Here is a 19,212-nt window from a genome sequence, read left to right as displayed (position 1 = left end):
TAGGGATCCCCCCACAATCAGGTGCTGTGCCTTTGCTTGAAAAGGGATCACAGCACCAAACCAATTGATAAAATTCGAATGTAAAGTTTATGCCTTTATTTTATCAATCACTTATTACCTGCCGACATTAGCCAATTAAGACTATATTTTGCAAGCACAGGCAGACCTTGCTAACTATTCTGATAATTAGGGTGTAGACCCTGGCTAGTATTTGGATGGGAGACGTCCAAGGAATACCGGGGTGTGACGTGGAGGCAGGCAATGGCAAACCACCTCTGAACGTCTCTTGCCTGGAAACCCTACAGGGTCGCCATAAGTTCGCTGTGACTTAATGGCAAAAAAAAAAAGGTAGTTGCTTTGGAAAGCTGAGCTTGTTCTTTGAGTATTAAGCTCCTGATTACCTCCAACTGCTCCAAAGCATGAATGAGCTCATTTTCAGGCTTAGCCTTGACTTGCAGCAGAACTACAGCTGAGCCCTGTCCCAAACTAGAGCCCCTCAGGGCATATTAGAACAATCAGAAAATGCTCCATCCGGGCCCAAACTGGAATGATCCAGATTCAGCCCCCAGAATTTTGAATTATAATACACCTTGCCCAGACTCCTGGTTTTCTTCCACTCGTTGGGTTGTGTCCACAAATCTTTGCTCTCTTTCAAGTAACGTTTCTACTTCTGGTCCATTTGCAGCACTGCAACCCAGTTGTCTCCACTGAACACATATTATTATTTAGACTAACTTTACCGGGTATTTTAGACAATGGCTTCATAAATTATTTTCATTATGTAACAACAACAACAACAACAACAACACCCAGTATCAGAGTTTTTTGTTTGCTTGTTTTACTATCAAGTTGCAGCCAACCTATGGTGACCCTGTAGGGTTTTCAAGGCAAGAGGCGTTCAGAGGTGGATTGCCATTGCCTGCCTCTACACAGCGACCCTAGTATTCCTTGGTGGTCTCCCATTCAAACAATAAGCTGGGCGAACCCTTCTTAGATACCATCTGATGATATTGGGCTAGCCTGGGCTATCCAGGTCAAGGCACACCAGGTAATTAGGGCTGCATTAATTTAACTTTGTAACACTGGGGAGTAGTGATGTTCTTGGGGAAACTAGGAACCATGGGGTGTCTAACACAGGGACCTTTTCTGGCAAAAACAGAGATATGGAGTCTTCTCCAATGCAGCAGCCATAACTTTGGGCTGTGAGAATGTTGCCTTCATGTTTTAAGCAATCAGAAGGTTAAAATTTCTGCTGGTGTGCAGGAATAAACATCATCAATACTTACCTTGCCAATCTGTATTTGCATGTGTGTACTACCAGTATGTGTTAGAAATTTGGAGGAAAACAGGTTGCTTACCTGTAACTGTTGTTCTTCAAGTGGTTCACCTCAAGGTTCACCTAGCAGTCATTTTGACTTTTCTCTCAACAGCTGGTGAAACTATTTTTCTGAGGCTTTAGATTTTATCCTCTGAAATTTCCTCCTACTCCTCATGGGATTTTCAACATGTCCTCAATCAATTTATGGGGAAACCATTTGATCCTATTGCAACCTGGGACCTCAGGAGATTATCATTTAAGACAGCTTTCCTCATCTCTATTTGTTCCAGCAGACAGGCGTTGGAATTGACACCCTTTCTATGATTTCACCGTGATAAAGTAAACCTGACCCAGCCTTCCTACCTAAGGTGGTAACAGAATTTCACAACTCCGGATATAGTCTTACCGACTTTCTTCCTGTTGCAAGCTTCAGAAGCAGAGAGGTCATTCCATTCCCTGGATTTCAGAAGGGTGCTAGTCTTCTATGTGGACTGCTCCTCCTCCTTTAGAAGGCATAGAAAACCTTTAGTAATCTACTTGGGCGGGCTGTGGTAATCTCCTATGTGCCCAATGTATCAGCTGCTGGATATATAGTACCTTACACATTTGCTATCAGCTGGCACATAAGGCTCTATCTGCCCATATCAAGGCTCCTTCTGTTGCTTTTGCAAGAGGGATTTCCTTGCCAGAACAGTTTTGTACAACAACCTGGGCTCAAACATCCACTTAGACATGCCTGGACACTAGGGTACATTGGGACGCCTCTTTTGGCAGACCCGTACTACACTCTTTTCTCCTAAACACAACTGTACTAGCCTCCTCTGGGTCACTCAGCTCACTAGTCTTCACCCATTGATGTGATTCACAGAGTCTACAAAGAAATAAAAACAAGTTCCTTACCTGTAACTTGTTCTTCAAGTGGTTAGTCACCTGTGCATTCTCATGACCCACCCACCTTTCCCACAGCAGGCATTACATTTTACACTGCATCGTATTTTATTAAGTCAGAAGGAACAGAGTGGGATGGAGCAATTCCTCCTCCAGGAGCAATCACAATTTGCCCCCCCCCATCCCATGTTCCTTGGGGGGAGGGGCTTCAAGCCAATTTTGTAACTCTAAAAGTTTCCAAATTTGATCTCTGCACAAGTGCAAAGCCCACAGAGATCACACAAAGACCGCACAGATGAAATCTATAATAATACAAGGAGGCATCCGTTTGTCTGTAACATGCACAGCTCATCAGAAAGCAAAGCTAAGTGCCTCAAAACTGGCCAGCAGCTTCAGGAAGATTGTGGGAGTTGCAGTGCCAAACATGAAGGGAATTGGAATAGTCTGGTTCACATTAGATCCAGACCCACCACGCTATTTGCAATGGAACCTAAAGTTGTCTGTGGCAGACGTAACTCAACAAAAAATAAAGCCAAGGTTCTTTGTTTATTGCAGGTATAACTTAATCCCGACAAAATGGAGGTGCTACTGGGGGTGGGGGGGATGGTCTGACCCAGGAACTGGGACATCTCCTGTTCTGCGTGGGGTTGCACGCCCCCTAAAGGAGGTTTGTATTTTGGGGGTGCTGCTGGACTGTGCCTCCTGCTTGATTCAAGGTGCTGGTATAGTCTTTTAAAGCCCTATAGGGCTTGGAGACCGCATACCTGGCCAGCCTACCCTCATATGAACCTACCCAACCACGACAGTCATCTTCTGAGGCCCCTGCCATCTGAGCCTAGACAGCTGGCAACCTGAAGAAGAGCATTCTTAGTGCTGAAATTTTGTCACTCCTTCCCCAGGGAGATTCATCTATCTCACTCTATTGTTGTCTCCTGCCAGCACGTGAACTTTTTAATTTGCAATTCCCTTACTAACACTTATCAGCCCTCCTCCCTGATCGTGTGTTTATATGTTTTGTTTTAAATATATATGTGTATGTATGTATGCATTTAAAATACCTTTAAATGTTTGAAATGTTTTGATGGTCACTGTCTTGGGGGCCCTGAGTTTGGGTAGAAGGTGGTATAGAAATGGTTTGTTTTTTTAAAAATAAGTAAAATGTAAAAATGCATCAGAATATGAAGCCAGGAGTCTCAAAATTGGCCACCAGCTTCAGGATGATGATGGGACTTGCAGGGCTGAAAATGAAGGGAACTGGAACATCCTGGCCCAGATTAGCTCCAGAACATTCCTCAGCAATTTACAATGGAAGCAAAGGTTTGCTCATGAGAAGTCAGGAAGGTGCAGCCAGCACAGACAGGGATGGTGAAAAATATTCCGTTACAAAATATCCTCCCTAACCTATCAGAACCTGTGTGGTGTAGTGGTTAGAGCATCTGACTAGGACCTAAGCGTGTGTGTGTAAGTGCCGTCAAGTCGCTTCCGACTCATGGCGACCCTATGAATCAATGTCCTCCAAAATGTCCTATCTTTGACAGCCTAAGAGACCTAAGGTTCAAATCCCCGATCTGCCATAGAAGTTGCTTTGTGACTTTGGGCCAGTCACATCCTCTCAGCTTAACATACCTCACAGGGTTCTTGTTATGAAGATAAAACGGAGGGCAGGAGAACAAGGTGAGCCACTTTGGGTTCGCACTGGGGAGAAAGGCAGAGTATGACATTTGTTATCAATTTAACTTTGGCTACAAAAGAGGATGATCATTCTGGCTGTTGCTTCATCCAGTATTACTGAAACTCTTTTGTGAGGAGGCAGAACTGCTCATTCAGTATTTAAACTACCGTTAAATACCACAAGCGCTGTGAGCTACAGGGTTTTCAAGCAGAGCGAGCAGGCTCACCTAGTTTTGCAATAATTCTTAACATTTTGGAAAACAGCTTTTCACTGAAATCACGTGCGCAGTTGCCTGTGCTGGTCATTGACTGTAATAAAGCTCTAATCTAATCTGTGCACAATTACATTAAATCTAAATGATTTAATCCTACGTAAATATTCCTAGTATTGGGTTGTGTTGCTGTCATTTTAAAGTCTCTATTTTAGGAGAAAAGGGAGGACATTTTGGAAGCACCAAGTCTTTTTTGGTGTAAGAGTGGCAAGGAACCAAGTAAAACCTTCCTCTCAGAAGTGGTACCCTGTTCCTTCCAGTCAGTCTTTGAAAAACTGGATGAAAAGCAAAGCAAAAAAATCTTAGGATCTCCAAATGTCCATGTTTCATCGAACAAGATGAGGCTACTGGGAGGAAACAAAAACCTGTTTCTCAGTCAGAAGTAAAAGGGTGTCAGGAAAGCACTGAGACTTTATACATGAAGTTCACACACGAAGCAGTTAGAGATCCCAAAGTTACATGGTTATGCCTGATAATGAACAGATCTTCGTTTTACAGAGTAAGTTTTAGGTCTGATCGACATAAATGTTATATTTTATACAATACCTAATATATAAAGATGTTCATCTCATAAGGAAGCAGAACAGGCACAGTTCTATGACCCAAATGCCATGCCTACTGTCCCAATATGAAAAATAGCAATGTTTGAAAGCAAACTTGCAGTTGTTTTCCACAAGAAAATACCTTCAGGATTTTTAAATCTTAAAAGAAAAGCAAACTTTATCTGCACTCATCACTCTCACATGCCACACCAATGGCTACATACAAAATTCTAACTCATGAGCAACCCCTGGCAAGTGTGCCAATTAGGTCCAAGTGTGACACATTAGGTCCAAGCAACTGAGGAACTGCCAGCATTGCTGGGGCCAGTGGTGCAAGAAAAGAGAACAGGCATTGCTTACACCCATCATTGTCTCTCAGACCTGCACAGCCCCAGCTGAGTCAAAGGTGGATCTCTGAGATGCTGGCAGCGCCCACTGGGGCTTGGCTTGCACCAAGTGTGTTTGGTCAAGTAAAATCCTTATTCTCCCCCACCCCCATTTTGTTTGCTAGAATATTAGTATCTTCATAGGCAATTTTTGCATTTCTCCAGCACTTGGGGCTACTCCTTTTCTAGCTATTGACCAGAATTCAAAGTACTGAGGACAGTGTTCCATTTACTCATGAGGACATCTCAGTTGCCCACTTCCATGACATTCCTCTCACTCCAAGGAAGCATCTCACCCAGGGTCAGGAGGTCCCCCATACTAGCACCCCATAAGATGCAGGGGCTTGCACCTATAAGGGAGAACTATGCTTCCCCAGAGCATGTGCAAATTGCTTTCCACTTGTGAACTGGGGGCAGAATTCGATCCAGTCAGTACTCCTTTTATAAGCTGGAATTATATTGGAAAACACGTCTTACACATTTGAAATGTTAAGCTGTGTTTTCAGAACGTGGACATTCCTTTCTATTGTTGTGGGGGGTGGGGGTCAGTGAATGAAAAGAAACCCCAAAACTCTCAAGTGTTCAGTTGAAGGAGGATGGATTAAAAATGATAACTATGCCCAGTAAAAGCTGAGCCAAATGCAGTGCGTGTTAATGCTGCTGGGTTGGATTCCATCTCAATTCTGTGCACAGAAACGTGACCGTCCTCCCTCCCACTGCAGCCCAAAATGCCCCCTGAAGTGCTACTCCTAGGGGAAAGGAGACATCCCAGGAGCAGCATGCAGGGAGATGAAGGACTGCTGCTGCAGGGGGCCAAAACTGCTCTCCTCCTCCTCCTCTGTGCATATCTGTTCCACAGATTCCAACACATTTCCCATGAACTTGTGCACAATAAGAGACCAGAACACATTATAATAGTAAATCTAAATCTAATATTAAATCTAAGCCTCAACTGTCTGCTTTTCCAAATCTCTTCCCTGGACCACCGCTTAATTCCTCCCCCCCTTCCCTGGAGTATCCTACTGGGAGAATTTGCCATACTGAAACAGCAAAACATTTTAAAATTATTTCAATCACACGTATACTTGCTGTTCTAAAGTCAACTGGTACAGAATTGGCCCAAGCATGTGAGAATGGTTGCCACCTGCTTTGAGTTTACTGGGCATGTTATGGCAACCAAAACAGCAGTATGCTCGTTGTTATCACGATACTGAATGTGGCCATCACGTGCTGCAGCACTGTGTCACAAGCGCTTGGAAAAGTCCGGGCTGATAGCAGTTGCACTGCCCTAATTGTGGGGGGGAAATAGCCCAGGTCCACACTTAAGAATGTTAATTAGCCCAGGTTCTCTTTAAATGTTATTTATTTAATTCTAGTTGTAGTCAATTGTAACACATATACACAAAGTGCTGTATTTATGGCAAGATTTTTTTTATTTTTGCAGAATACTTTTCAAATATAAATGACACAATCATTCAGAAACTGTGACAAACAAGAAATGAATACTGAGAAGTATATTATTTTTAACACACTGAAATAGTATTCATTTTGACAGTCAAATTCTTGTCTTCCCTTAACACCAGGGGTAGTGTACAGAGACCACCAAATACAACCCAGTAACACTTTCTAGCAGGAGCTCCAAAAGCAGGCAGAGTTCCACTTAATACCATTTGACTTAACCTACACAAACAGAAGTTGATCACATTTTTTTGCAAGAAGTGTCAAAACGTTAAGACGAATTGCTGTCATCACACACAAGTATAATGATGATGAAAATTGCTCTGTGTATGCACTAATCATATACCTAGCCATTGAAAAACAAAAATAGGAAAGCCTTCCGTTACTACAATCCAAAAGGGCATCAGAGCTGCTGAAACTCAACCCCAGCAGATCAAGGATGATGCTGTACAAGAATGAAATAACTCAAGACCATTTCCTGATGACTGTTGGTAAATACTGACATTTTAAATGGCAGCCATTGTAAACAAATTTTCATTCCTCCTAATTACAGAAAATACCATTATTTTCCTTTAGGCTTCCATCCCCTCTTGAACCATTACTTTCAGTTAGCTTGTTTTAATATTCTGGGATCAGTATTTAAAATTTAACACACCAAAGAGATGTAATAGAGCAGACATTAATGACAATGCCAAACATTTTTATTTTTGGTTAAGATTATGCAAGTTTTTCAATCAGATGAAGACAGAGATATGATTTACAAAACCAAATGTCATGTTAATTTAACATATTCAGACATTACCCGAATTATAATTATCTGCCATAAATGTTGCTTAATCACTATCGCAAAATGACAATGAAGGTTTAATAGTTTAAATAAATTTAACACAATGTTTGTGTTCCAAATACTGCAGGGAATGTGGATTTGTTTCTGACACAATGATGACTTTCTTTGGTATCAGGCCTCCATAAGGCATTCTTAGATTGTAAGTAAAACCAAAAGTTTGACTTGATGGTGTCCTATATAAAAACTGTATACATTTTACAAAAAAAAAAGGCTCGCTTTTTGTAGGAAATAATTCTTTGGAAAACTGAAGCTGAATATAATAGCATAACATTTTCATACACTTGCAAGACACAAAAAGTGGCACTTTCAGGAATTTAAGGTGACAGTTCAACGTTTATAAACTTTAACAGAAAAGTACAAGCAATTGGTGTACAGGCTAAGGGAACTTTTTCTTCTAAAGCTATAGAGCCCAACTGAAGAACTGATCTAATGTGACATTTAATGATTGCAGTATGTATTGCAATTTTACCAGTTTTGAAGGAACTTCAGCAGTGGTGTGCATCCAATGATCTGTGGACTTTCCCTCTTCCTGTTGCATCTCTCTGCCCCCCCCCCCCCACACACACACCAGTTTTGGCCTGGAATAAGTGAACCTTCAGGGACACCACAGGGACAAAGTGGGGTCTACCCTGGTTCCAGACCATGCAACATCCAAGGAGATTAATCCATTATTACTGCTAGAAAAATGGCAATGTCCTTAAAAACATACATGAAATGCAAGGCCAGAAAAGGCTATAAGTCCAATGGAAATTAGGATTACAATGTAAAATGAGTGATTTAGAAGAAAAACCATAGAACAGAAATAAACAGAAACAGAACAAATGGAAGAATTAGCAACAAGTTTAAAATAAACAAATTCACCGCTAGCATTTTGGTTTATATTTGTAAGATTGTAGGAGCACCCCACATGGTTGAATGTGCATAGCAGCAGATGTGGAATCCTGAAAAGCCCTGGTTTTCATTCCAAGCAATAACAAAAACAAAAACCTAGCAGGTTTCTAGTAAAGAGTAATCAGAAAAACACTGAAGAATTACAGGCAATTTTCTGCTAAGGCTCAGAAACTGAAAAGGACTGGTACAAAATCTGAATTATTCTGCAGAGTAGACAAAGCTCTGGCTTCATGTAAATCACAGCCAAAGGCCACATTATTGCTATTGTGCTTCTCCAAACATGTTGCTGTTTGAGCTGCATCCACACTACATGAAATGGGTCCCACTTCACTGGGGCACTAGGATTAAGCATTTGTTTGTTTTTTTGAACCATGTTTTAAAAAAAGAAGTATGCCACTGAACATAATAAAACTTGGAATGTAAGACCTAGGAAGAACTCTAAGGAGGTGAGTAGTTCTGGGATGATTTCCTGAATCTGAACCTAAATGATTTCTGTAACATATGCATAAAAAACTCTGATAGTACTATATTACTCATTAATACAGTAAGCTCACAAGCCCCTTTCCTAAAAAAGCTAAATAGAGACCTGTCACCTTGTTCCTTCCCTCGTTCAACAGGAAAAAATGTTAAAGCCATAAAAGACATATTTGACACCACTGAAATTAAAACAATCTACTTATGCAGAATAAGAAAATGTAGGTGCACCATGCAATGTTTAATGGTGTTTAAATTTATTTATTTTTAAAAAAAGCCAACATTGCAGGTGATATTTTGATTTCAGACAGTGCCAAGGATACGTGGTACAATATAAGACAGACAGCAAAGCTGATTAAAAAGTGACAAATAGAGAACATAGTATTTTCATTTCAGCTATCAGAAACAAAACCAGCTCTATGGTTCCATTCTACTGTATGACAAATACTGAGTAACAAAATTTCAGTCTTTAAAATACATCTTAAAGTAGATCTTTTCCTTCAAGGAAAATGAGTTACTATAAATAAATTACAATACAGTGAATTTGCCTGAACTCACTTTGTTTCTGTCTTCCAGCCTTTTAAGTCAAATAAAATGGCGTAAAAACTGTACATGCTCTAACAGGATAATTGATTTTTTTTCATATAAAATAAGTTGTCATCAGAGATGCCAATTTCACAACAAGGAAAAACCAAGCCTTGTTGCTGTCACTATTATAAAATATATATGTATATATTTATATATATGTTTTTGTTTACTTTTAATTTTTTTTTACAAAATGTGTATATTAATAGTCTTTGCACAACAATTTTACAAAATAAACTTAACTAGCCTAGTAACTTCATCTTAAAATAAGAACAAGCAGAGGAATACTTCATGTTTACAAAGTAACATGTCATACATCATCAGCTGGCAGAGGAGGTATGTTGATCCTGGGCCTGGTAAAGAACGCCATCTTCTCCCTGCCAGCGCAGAGGGGAAGGAGAGATTGTTAGTTGTAAGTGACGCTGACATGAATAGCAGACCTCAACCCCACTATTATAACAAATTCTAACGAATTTACCTATGTTCAGACTGTTTAAAGACAAGAAACACTAATTTTAGTACCACAAATCCTTCAGCAGTTTAACAGCCCATTCCTGAAGGGTGGGGGCAAAACCTCTTAAAAGACAGCGTGACCCCGCCGCCAGCGTAAGTGCATGTAATTGCGCGATTACACGCAGTTATGCTGGTGGGGACCGCGCCTCGCCCCTCCGCCGCGACCTCTCCATGGCGCAGGCCACGGTGTAAAGAGGCCGTGCCGGCACAGGGGGGCATTCCAGGGGAGGCAGCTTCCTATCCCGGTTCGGCCTGGTACGCCGGTGACGGGAATGACGGTGCTGCGCCTGATTTTTAGAGGGTGCAACCTTGCTGTTTCCTATGGGGCAAAAGGCCCCGGTAAAAATTTTAAAAGCCGCAAAACGGCTTTTTTTGTTTTGTTTTACGGTATACAGGAAGAGGCTTAGGAAGAGGCGCCGTTGCGCCTCTTCCCCGCCGTCCCCGTACACCATCATTTCAGGAATGGGCTGTTAGTCTCACGCTGTTAAAGGACCAACAAAGGTTCGCCACATTTGTCAATCATGCAAAGACCCTGTATAGAAGTGAGGGGTTTTTAATTTTTACACTATATAACTATTCTACATTTGCTACATTAAATGTAAGCCACTATGTGTAAGCTAGTAAATTTAGCTATAAGAGGCATAGATATTTTTGCATAAGGCAAACAACAAAAAGTAAAAATGTGAAGCACCAGAAGACTTGAAAACGTGACTTCTGTATCTTACACCCGCCACAAAGTAAATGGTTTTGTTCCTATTTTATTACTAACAGGGTTGCAGTCTGGCAGCCCATTCCTGACCCTTTAGTGGCTGGGGACGGTGTGGCAGAGGCGCGGCCACAGCACCTCCAAAGCTTTTTCCCAGACACTAAAAGGCTTTTAAAAGTATTTTAGAGGCTTTTATTTTTTTTAAATAGGGCATTTTGCCCCATTGAGAACAGAGAGTTTGCGCCAGCAAAAAAGTGGTGTACCGGGCTGAAAGGGGACAGGAAGCTGCCTACTGGCAGCTCTGCCCCCTGAGACACTGGTGTGGGGCTTTGCGCCGGTGGGATGCCAGAGGAAGGCCCAGTCAGCATAAGGCCCAGCCGGCATCCCTGGGCGGTGGTGAAGTGGCAGCACCAGGAGACTGGCATCCGGGTCCCCCAGCTGGCATCCTAGCTCACCTGGATGGCGTATGTAGGACAGCCAGCGGCCATTCCACTTATGCTGGCAAAGCCCTTTTTTGACCTCCAAAGGTCAGGAATGGGCTGTTAATGTCTGTGAAAAATCTTAAACACTGAAAAAAACTGCTGTTTACTGAATGTACAATATTATTTTTCTTTCATTGTTGTCTAGTTTTGTAATCCAGTCTTATCCCATTGTTTGCTATATGTATTATACCAGTCTCTTTTGCACTGTTTTGCCATTCTGTAATTCACTTTGAGCACATTGCTGAGGGGTGGAGCGAAGCTCCATAAGAGCAGGTGTTCTTATGCCATTAAAGGTTTTTTTAAGAAGAGCTGGTGTGACTCCACACTGGCATAAGTGTGACCTTATCACGAAATAAGGTGGCACGTACACCGGCACGGAGACAAAAATGTTAGCATCCGAGAGCCACGCAGCTCCGCCAGCCCCTACTGCGAGTGCAGCCACACTGGAAGGGATTTCCCAGAACGGAAAGCCCATGCCAGCATGGGAAGTGTTCCCGGGAATGCTGCCCCAGGAATGCTCCTTGAGCAGTGGCGTTGCTACACCACTTTTTTTGGTGGCATAGTCCTGTTGCTTTCTATGAGGGCACTTCCCCCTTTTCCATTTTGAAATTACTTTTATTTTCCTTGCAGCAGCCAGGAAGCCTCTCTGGAGGTTTTGGCTACTCCCGGCAGCTGCCTAACTGCCCCCCTTTCAGGAATGGGCTACCTGAGTCTCAATGAAAAAGGCATACTATAAATGAAGTAAATAAATATTTGTGGAAAATATTCTTCCTAGCACTGGAGCTCAAACTTGGATCCCAAACTTTAAATTAAGAGGGACCAACAGGAACCATTCTCCCTGTTAACTACATTTCAATCTACAGGGAAATTTTTGAATGGAAGAGCATTCAAGTATTTGATCCTAGGAGTAGTCTGAAATGGTACTATCTTAGCGAGAACTAAATCTTTGTCTGGGGTTCTGAGCCATCTGTTTAGGTTGAACTGTTCCTAATACATTTTTTAAAAATTACTATAAATCAAACCCCAAACAGAAATAAAAAATATATAACAAAATATAGCAACTATGGTGGTGTCTGCAGACAAGCATCTATAAAAGGTTTCCAAATATCTAAATATCTAAAAATACGCCCATGTGCAATTGTCATCTATGTGTCATCTATGTTCCAGTGTTGATCAGGTTGTAAAGTCCTCAATCCACTGGATTACTGAAGGTGGACATTTATCTTTTAGCAACAGTAAAAACATGGAGGGTCAATTTTAATGGACCATCAGTTAGTCTCCAGGCAAACAGTTTAAAAGTACATAAGCATCCACAAAAATCAATGACTATTCAAAGACTACATAACTGGACAGTCACAAAGTATATATTTAAGAGACACATCATTTGATTTACAACATCAGCAATTAAACACTTTACTTAGTCCTTTACTGAAAAGACACTGTGGTGACCAGTACATTCTAAACATAATTTTTTGCTGAATCAGTCATAGCTGGACATCCACAGAAACAAGAGGTATAAGGTTTAGGGCCATATCCCATTGCATCGCTCCTAATGAATGGCTTCCTGGGGACCAACACACAAAGTCCCCCATGATTTTAGAATATTTACAAGTTGGGACCCGCAAGAAACTTGCAGGGAGGGTGAATCTCATCCCCTTGCCTTTGCTTCCTTCCCTCTCCCCCATCCTCAAACAATCTTCCACCCCTTCTTTCTCCCCCTTCCTCTTCTCTGAAAATCTCCCCTTCTCTTTCTCCCTCTTCCCCATCTCTTGTCAATCTTCCCCCCTCTATTTCTCCCCCTCCCCTTTCCTGACAATCTACCCCGTCTTTCCCCCTTCTCTTTCATTATTCTCCCCATCGCTCTTTCTCCCTCCTCCCCTCCTTGCCATGACCTTGTTTTTACCTGCAGTGTCGTCAGCAGGCTCCCAGGAAGCCACCGCATTAGTGGCAGGGCCCGACGGGGTCCTCTGGAGCCATGTTGGCAGCAGGGACCCCAGCAGACAACAGGGCTCCTGGGAGCCCCTGCATCAGCTGCACAGGTAAGTAATCTGAGCATGTGCACATAACATTATTGTTTGGGGGATTAAATATACATAACTTGTAAGATTTTTCTGCAATCCTAGGGGTCCCCCAAGTTTGGATAAAAATTTCCTTTCTCTCAGTGTGGGCTCAATCCACTGATTTAGATCCACAGATCTGCCCACACTTGAGAAATAGATATATAGATAGGTTGGTCGTCCATTATAAATATTACTTTACTATAAATCACAGCTATGGAACACCTTTGTATATTACAGTACTTGCATTCTATATGATGAACTCATACTATGTCAATGGAATTTGAACTCAAACCGCAGAACTGTGTAGGGGTTCACATATTAGGAGCCCCGTGGCGCAGAGTGGTAAGCTGCAGTACTGCAGTCCAAGTTCTGCTCATGACCTGAGTTCGATCCCTACGGATGTCAGTTTCAGGTAGCCGGCTCAAGGTTGACTCAGCCGTCCATCCTTCCACGGTTGGGAAAATGAGAACCCAGCTTGCTGGGGGTAAAGGGAAGATGACTGGCGAAGGCACTGGCAAACCATCCCGTAAACAAAGTCTGCCTAGTAAATGTTGGGATGTGACGACACCCCATGGGTCAGGAAAGAACTGGTGCTTGCACAGGGGACCTTTACCTTTTTTTTTTTTTTTTACACATTATATGGAGAAGGAGGAGATAAGGTAATGAACAAGGTATCATAAGTTAGCAACATGAACGTCAAGGAAGATGATGCTCTGCAGCAACAACATATTAGCACGTCAGAATCTATCTGAAAGGATAAACACATTAGGTGCATCGAACTCCTTACCGAAACGTCTGCACCTGAATAGGCTCTTTCTGGTTTTGACCACGTAGCTGGTACACTTCTTTGGATGCTTTCTTGAGCAATTTTTCAGCTGCTTGTTGTTGGCGATGTTCAAATTTGGTCTGTCTTGTCTAAAGACAAAACAGAGGAGCGCACACTTTATGTGTGAAAGTATTATATGTATTACAAAAGTTTGTTTTCTACACTGGAAGGAATACTGGAGTCAGCTGCTTTCACACTAACTCCTAAGGCAGGGCAAAATAAAGTTCATCCTAGTCAACTGCCCTCCCCTAATTTCCTAACGGTGTCATTATCCAGATGCATTTGGTGTTTGAAGAGCTTGGCAATCAGAATATTTGCAGGAGAGTGGGGGTGGGTGGGAAAGGCTGACACCTCTCTGTCTCTCTGGCACTGAAATTAAACATTTGGTCACATTTACTAAAATCACCATGCACGATTTATGGGGGAATGGGAGGCTTGGATGAAATATTGTCAATATGAATTAGGACTGGGGAAAATGGAAGACTACCTTTTAATCTGATCTAAACGATACTATTAATATCAAGAATTACAATTAATTATACTTATAGAATATGTTATATGAAACTTAACTGAGATATAAGAAGATCAGACCAATCACGATGGGTTAGAATACTTTACTAAGAGGCGTACGGAGGTGATGGGGAAGTCGAAAAATTTTCCGTTATCTGGTAGTTTATAACGTATATAAGAAATTACAACAACATCTAGTTAGGATTTAGAATTACATGTTACCCTTATTGTTGTTTGTTAATATGGGAAATTTGTATTATAAAATCCAATAAAATTTTAATTAAAAAAAAACGTTTACTAAAATCACTGTTTTAAAACTCTTATAAAGCCCAATTGCTTATCTCAGTTCTTTTTTATAATAATCTAAACCCGAACAGCATCTTCTACAGACTCCCTGTAGTCATACCTGCCTCTCTGCTTCCTTCAGCAAGTTTCGGAATCGGTCATCCCGAAGGACCCAATGAGGCAGATCAGTTTGCCCTCTACGCTGGGCATCCTCCAAGCGCTGCTGCAGCTCTCTCAGAGTGCATATGTCCTCATTCAGCTGCCTCTGCTTTGTTCTGATGGCCTGGAGATCCAGCTCCAGGTCTAGTGATGTCCTTTCCATAAGGTCAGCCAAAGAGGACCTACAGGACTGCTGAAATATTAATTTAAAAATGCGGCAGTAAGAACCAAATTAACAAACAGAAGAACAAACAGAAACAGTGCTAGATACCTGGATATGAGGTGGCGTTTTTTTTTCCAGATTCTCTTATCTTACAAGACCTCATGTAGCCCTCCAAACAAGCTAAATCAGTTCAACAGAAATCTACACATTGGTTCACTATTGCAACCATTTTTTCTTGACTATAATTCACATTCCCTGACTAGTATTCCATTGGAGACCTCCAAGAAATAACAGGGTCGTGACTCAGAGGCAGGCCATGGCAAACCACCTATGAACTTCTCTTGCCTTGAAAACCCTACGGGGTCACCATAAGTCAGCTGTGACTTGACGGCAAAAACAAACAAACACCTTTGCTATATGGTAACCTTTACCTTTAATATTGAAACATTATTAACAATGAAGTCAAAATACCCCTTCCTTTTCCCAAAACATGTTAACGGTGCAAAACTGTAGATGTTACCTTATTCACTCATATGCTATACCTGCTTATAACGCAGCGTCCGCCTTTCCAGAGTATTTCTGATGAAGGGTGACTTTCTTGGCAGGGTTGAACTGTCACTGTCACTACGGTACAGCTGAGGGAAAATGATATGATACATCAGTTGTCAGTAATCGGCAACAGGAAGAGGTATTAACAAAATGGTCCCATTAAAAGCAGCATGCATTGTAGGAATCCCATAGTCCCAAAATTGTCTCTGTTCTTCTCCTGAGGAAATTGAGAGCTCAGATTTTGCCAGGGAAAGGGACCTGAGGGGATTTTCAGCAGTTGATGATCCTGGAGCTATCAGAGCCATGTGAAGATACAAATAATTCTTGGGTATCAAATCTAGAGAAGGAATTTACAGACAACGGCCTATGATTCTTCTACCTACAGCAGTCCCTGGAGTGGCTCTTGTATTGGTACTTTTTTACTACCCTTACATACACTTTTCTTTGGGGTCCTGCAGTGAAACCAACAGGCTTCCCCCTTGCTGCCTTGCTTCACAGACACTGCATTTTGAACATCACTAAAAACAAAGCCTTGATCTGTGAGTGGAATTGGGTTGCACATTGTTTGGCCAAGTCTGGGAGGAAAGGGTTGGCCATGAAGAGGGTGGAGGCTCCAACCAGTAAAGATGCTGATGGACTGGTCTGATGCAGGCCCACAGCGATGGTTTAAGCTTCCTTCTCCAGGTTTGGTGTGTCCTATCTAGATGTGCCATGGTGCAAGAATGTGCCAGGACAAAAAATGTACACACACACAAAAGAAAATCAAAAGACTTGGTCCTCAGAAGCACAGCTTGAAACATGCTTCCAAAGGAAGCAGAAACCAAGTAAGAGCTGGTCCTGCCAAAGACCCTCCTACCTACTAGGAAGAATAGTAGTTTTACACTAAGTGCAGGATAAATATGATGTATGAAACAGCTTTCTGCCATAAAAATTTTCCCCCAGCTAACTTGGAAACACATACTCAGGTCCTGAGAACAGTTTCGAAGGTTTCAGGCAGAACATTTTCCTGTGAGATACTGGGATCTAACCATGTGCCCTTATATAGGAAAAGCAGTTGCTCTTAAGTGAGGCTACAGCAAATGATACTGTATTTTATGTATAATTCAGCTTTAAATCCTAGTTCCAATTTGCTTGTTTGAGGCCAATGCCATACGTAATTTCTACTCACTCGACAAACATACTGACTTCGTGCACCAGGAGAGAATGTCTGTGAGCGAACAATAGTGCTACTGCGAACAAATGCAGACCCTCGGGATCGACGGCCAGATCTGCTTTTGTGAAGCAAAGCCATTTCTTCCGCGAAGAGATCTTCTGTGTTGGTCTCCTTATCCACCTACGTCAGATTCAAAACCATATGTTCTATTCCAGTTTTTCAAAAAGAAAAGCACAATCCCATTTATAATATCCTCTAATAGTAAACTGGCCAAACACAATGTTGATCACTAAGGCACCAATACAATATCAGTATAAATGATGTGAATGCCAGAACTTCAACACACCCTAACCGAAAGAAACTGGAATATATGCCACCTGCTAGAGCTGCATCCCACCTCAACCCAAAGTATTGAAGTCTAGATGCCTATCTAGAGAGATGAAAACGAAGCTACATTGCTTAGAAAGCTATACCAGAGCACCCCAAGATGTAGACTGGCAAAACCAGGAAGGGAAAAGTTGGAACACAAGAATCATGATGGCATAGCGATCAAAATGACTGAGTAGGATGTGAAGACCAGGGTTCCAGTCTTCGCAAGAGTCTCTAGGGTGATATCAGACCAATCACTCTTTCAACTTAACCTACTTTAAAGAATAAATTAAATAAAGGAAAGCAGAGTCAAGCTGAGTTGCTTGGGGGAAAGGTGGGATTAAAATGTGAGGGAGTACGAATTCCAGATATTATGTGCACTAACCTTTAGAGGAGGAGGCTGGACTTTTCCAGAGGTATACTCATCAGTCTGAGTTGCAAACATATGTAATGTTTCACCACAGTAAGCCTCGGAGTAATGAGGGCTGGTCTGCGTGCAATTACTACAGCCACTGTCAACTGATTCTGCTTGCCAACTCCTGCAGGTGAAAGATAAGAATCATACACAGAACAGCTGAAATTTGTCTGCGTCGATACATTTCACACTTGCTTTTATGTGTTTGGCTTTTGGATGTGAGGGCAGGGAAGAGACACCTACTTGCATGGGAATTATTAAAGTTCATTGTTTCTCCAGAACCTGCTCCAAATGACCACAAACTACAATAATCAATTAGATAAAGATGACTACTGCTGCTGCTTTGTTATGAATCAGTCAATGCAGGCTTACAAAGATTAACATGAAAAGTAACAGGATTAACATGTAGCAGCATCAGTAGTGAATCAGACACAGAGTACATGAAATAAGACTAATTCTATGTCGTTTTTAGAACGTTACCTCTCTGACACAGCTTCCACCTGATCTTCCTTTTGATCCATCTCTAGTAATTCCTCTTCTGTGTATTCCAGTTTCACTGTCTCCTTTGCTAGTTCTCTTTCGACAGCTTTCAGTTGAGCTTTGGTCTTAGCTAATAGGGCAGTCACAGCATCCTGGAATGGGAAGTGACATTCAAAACACATGCTACTCTCTTTCAGAGACAGAATCATAATTAACTTTTCACTGGGAGTATAGGGATGACAGTGGAAGAGAAGGCAGCATGGTATAGCCCAATCTTCTCAGATCTCGGAAGTTAATCAGGGTCGGTACTTGGAAGGGAGACCACCAAGAAAGAGTCTGCAGAGGAAGGCAATAGCAAACCATCTCTGCTTCTCACTTGCCTTGAAAGCCCCTCGCTGGGGTCGCCATAAGTTATATGTGACTTGACAGCACCTTACACACACAACGGGATGACAGAGTGCAAACTGCAACAAACCAGCTATGCAAAGCAGGCTACTTCATTATAGAGTTAAAATGCGGCAATTTGGAATGGCTCCGATTTTTCAATAAGCCACTTTATTTAACACTTTAGGCACATTATGTAACTATCTCAATCCTTTTTTCAAACCAAATGTCACTTATGAATATTAAGAACACATTTATCTCCACACACCAGGTAAATATACATGAGAAATCCAATTTATTGTTTAAAAGCTTTATCTATGACCATACCATTTTCACTGTAGTCTTGTTTTCAGAACAATGAGAAGTGCTTTCTTCACACTTGGGACTGTCCTTGTTTAGCTGACAATCTGAGCCACTGAAGATCTGGATAGGATACCAGTCGAGCTGCATCTCACTCAAACTCTCACAGCCAGCTAGGCTAATCTGAGCAATGCCCTATGAAGATGATAAAGCAAGATGAGTCAATCTGTCATCATTAGTGAAAACATTTCCTATACACAAGACTATTCCCTAAAATATGAAATGCTCATTGGAATGCCCAAAACAGGTCTGCATGCATTATTTGACCATACCTATATCCTGTTTTCTAAGAGCAAATGGAGTTTATCTTCACATCAGCCCTTTGAATAATGCAGGCTGAGTTAGTGACTTGCTTCAGAGACAATACAAAACCATGGTTTATTTTAACTATGGTTAGCTTGGGAAACCAGATTCATCTCATAAATCACTCAATCCCGACTTGCCTCTACAAACATTGGCTTCATCA

General features: G+C 41.7%; 1 protein-coding gene across 2 annotated transcripts in view; it reads right to left on the bottom strand.

Moving 5' to 3' along the window:
- Nucleotides 1–8,990: 8,990 nt before the first annotated feature.
- WWC3 (WWC family member 3) overlaps nucleotides 8,991–19,212 on the bottom strand; it is a 91,021-nt gene continuing 80,799 nt past the window's right edge. For both annotated transcript variants that reach the window (XM_056861924.1, XM_056861925.1), the window contains 8 exons: nucleotides 18,714–18,881; nucleotides 18,003–18,154; nucleotides 17,493–17,646; nucleotides 16,754–16,918; nucleotides 15,579–15,671; nucleotides 14,836–15,066; nucleotides 13,881–14,008; nucleotides 8,991–9,709 (listed from right to left, as the gene is read on the bottom strand). In XM_056861924.1, coding sequence (XP_056717902.1) covers nucleotides 9,643–9,709; nucleotides 13,881–14,008; nucleotides 14,836–15,066; nucleotides 15,579–15,671; nucleotides 16,754–16,918; nucleotides 17,493–17,646; nucleotides 18,003–18,154; nucleotides 18,714–18,881 — 1,158 coding nt within the window. In that variant the 3' untranslated portion in view covers nucleotides 8,991–9,642. The remainder of the gene's footprint in view (nucleotides 9,710–13,880; nucleotides 14,009–14,835; nucleotides 15,067–15,578; nucleotides 15,672–16,753; nucleotides 16,919–17,492; nucleotides 17,647–18,002; nucleotides 18,155–18,713; nucleotides 18,882–19,212) is intronic.

This window comes from Euleptes europaea, chromosome 16 (genome assembly GCF_029931775.1).
Source record: "Euleptes europaea isolate rEulEur1 chromosome 16, rEulEur1.hap1, whole genome shotgun sequence".
In the NCBI taxonomy this organism is placed as follows: Eukaryota; Metazoa; Chordata; class Lepidosauria; order Squamata; family Sphaerodactylidae; genus Euleptes; species Euleptes europaea.
This window is presented reverse-complemented; position numbering and strand designations above follow the sequence as displayed.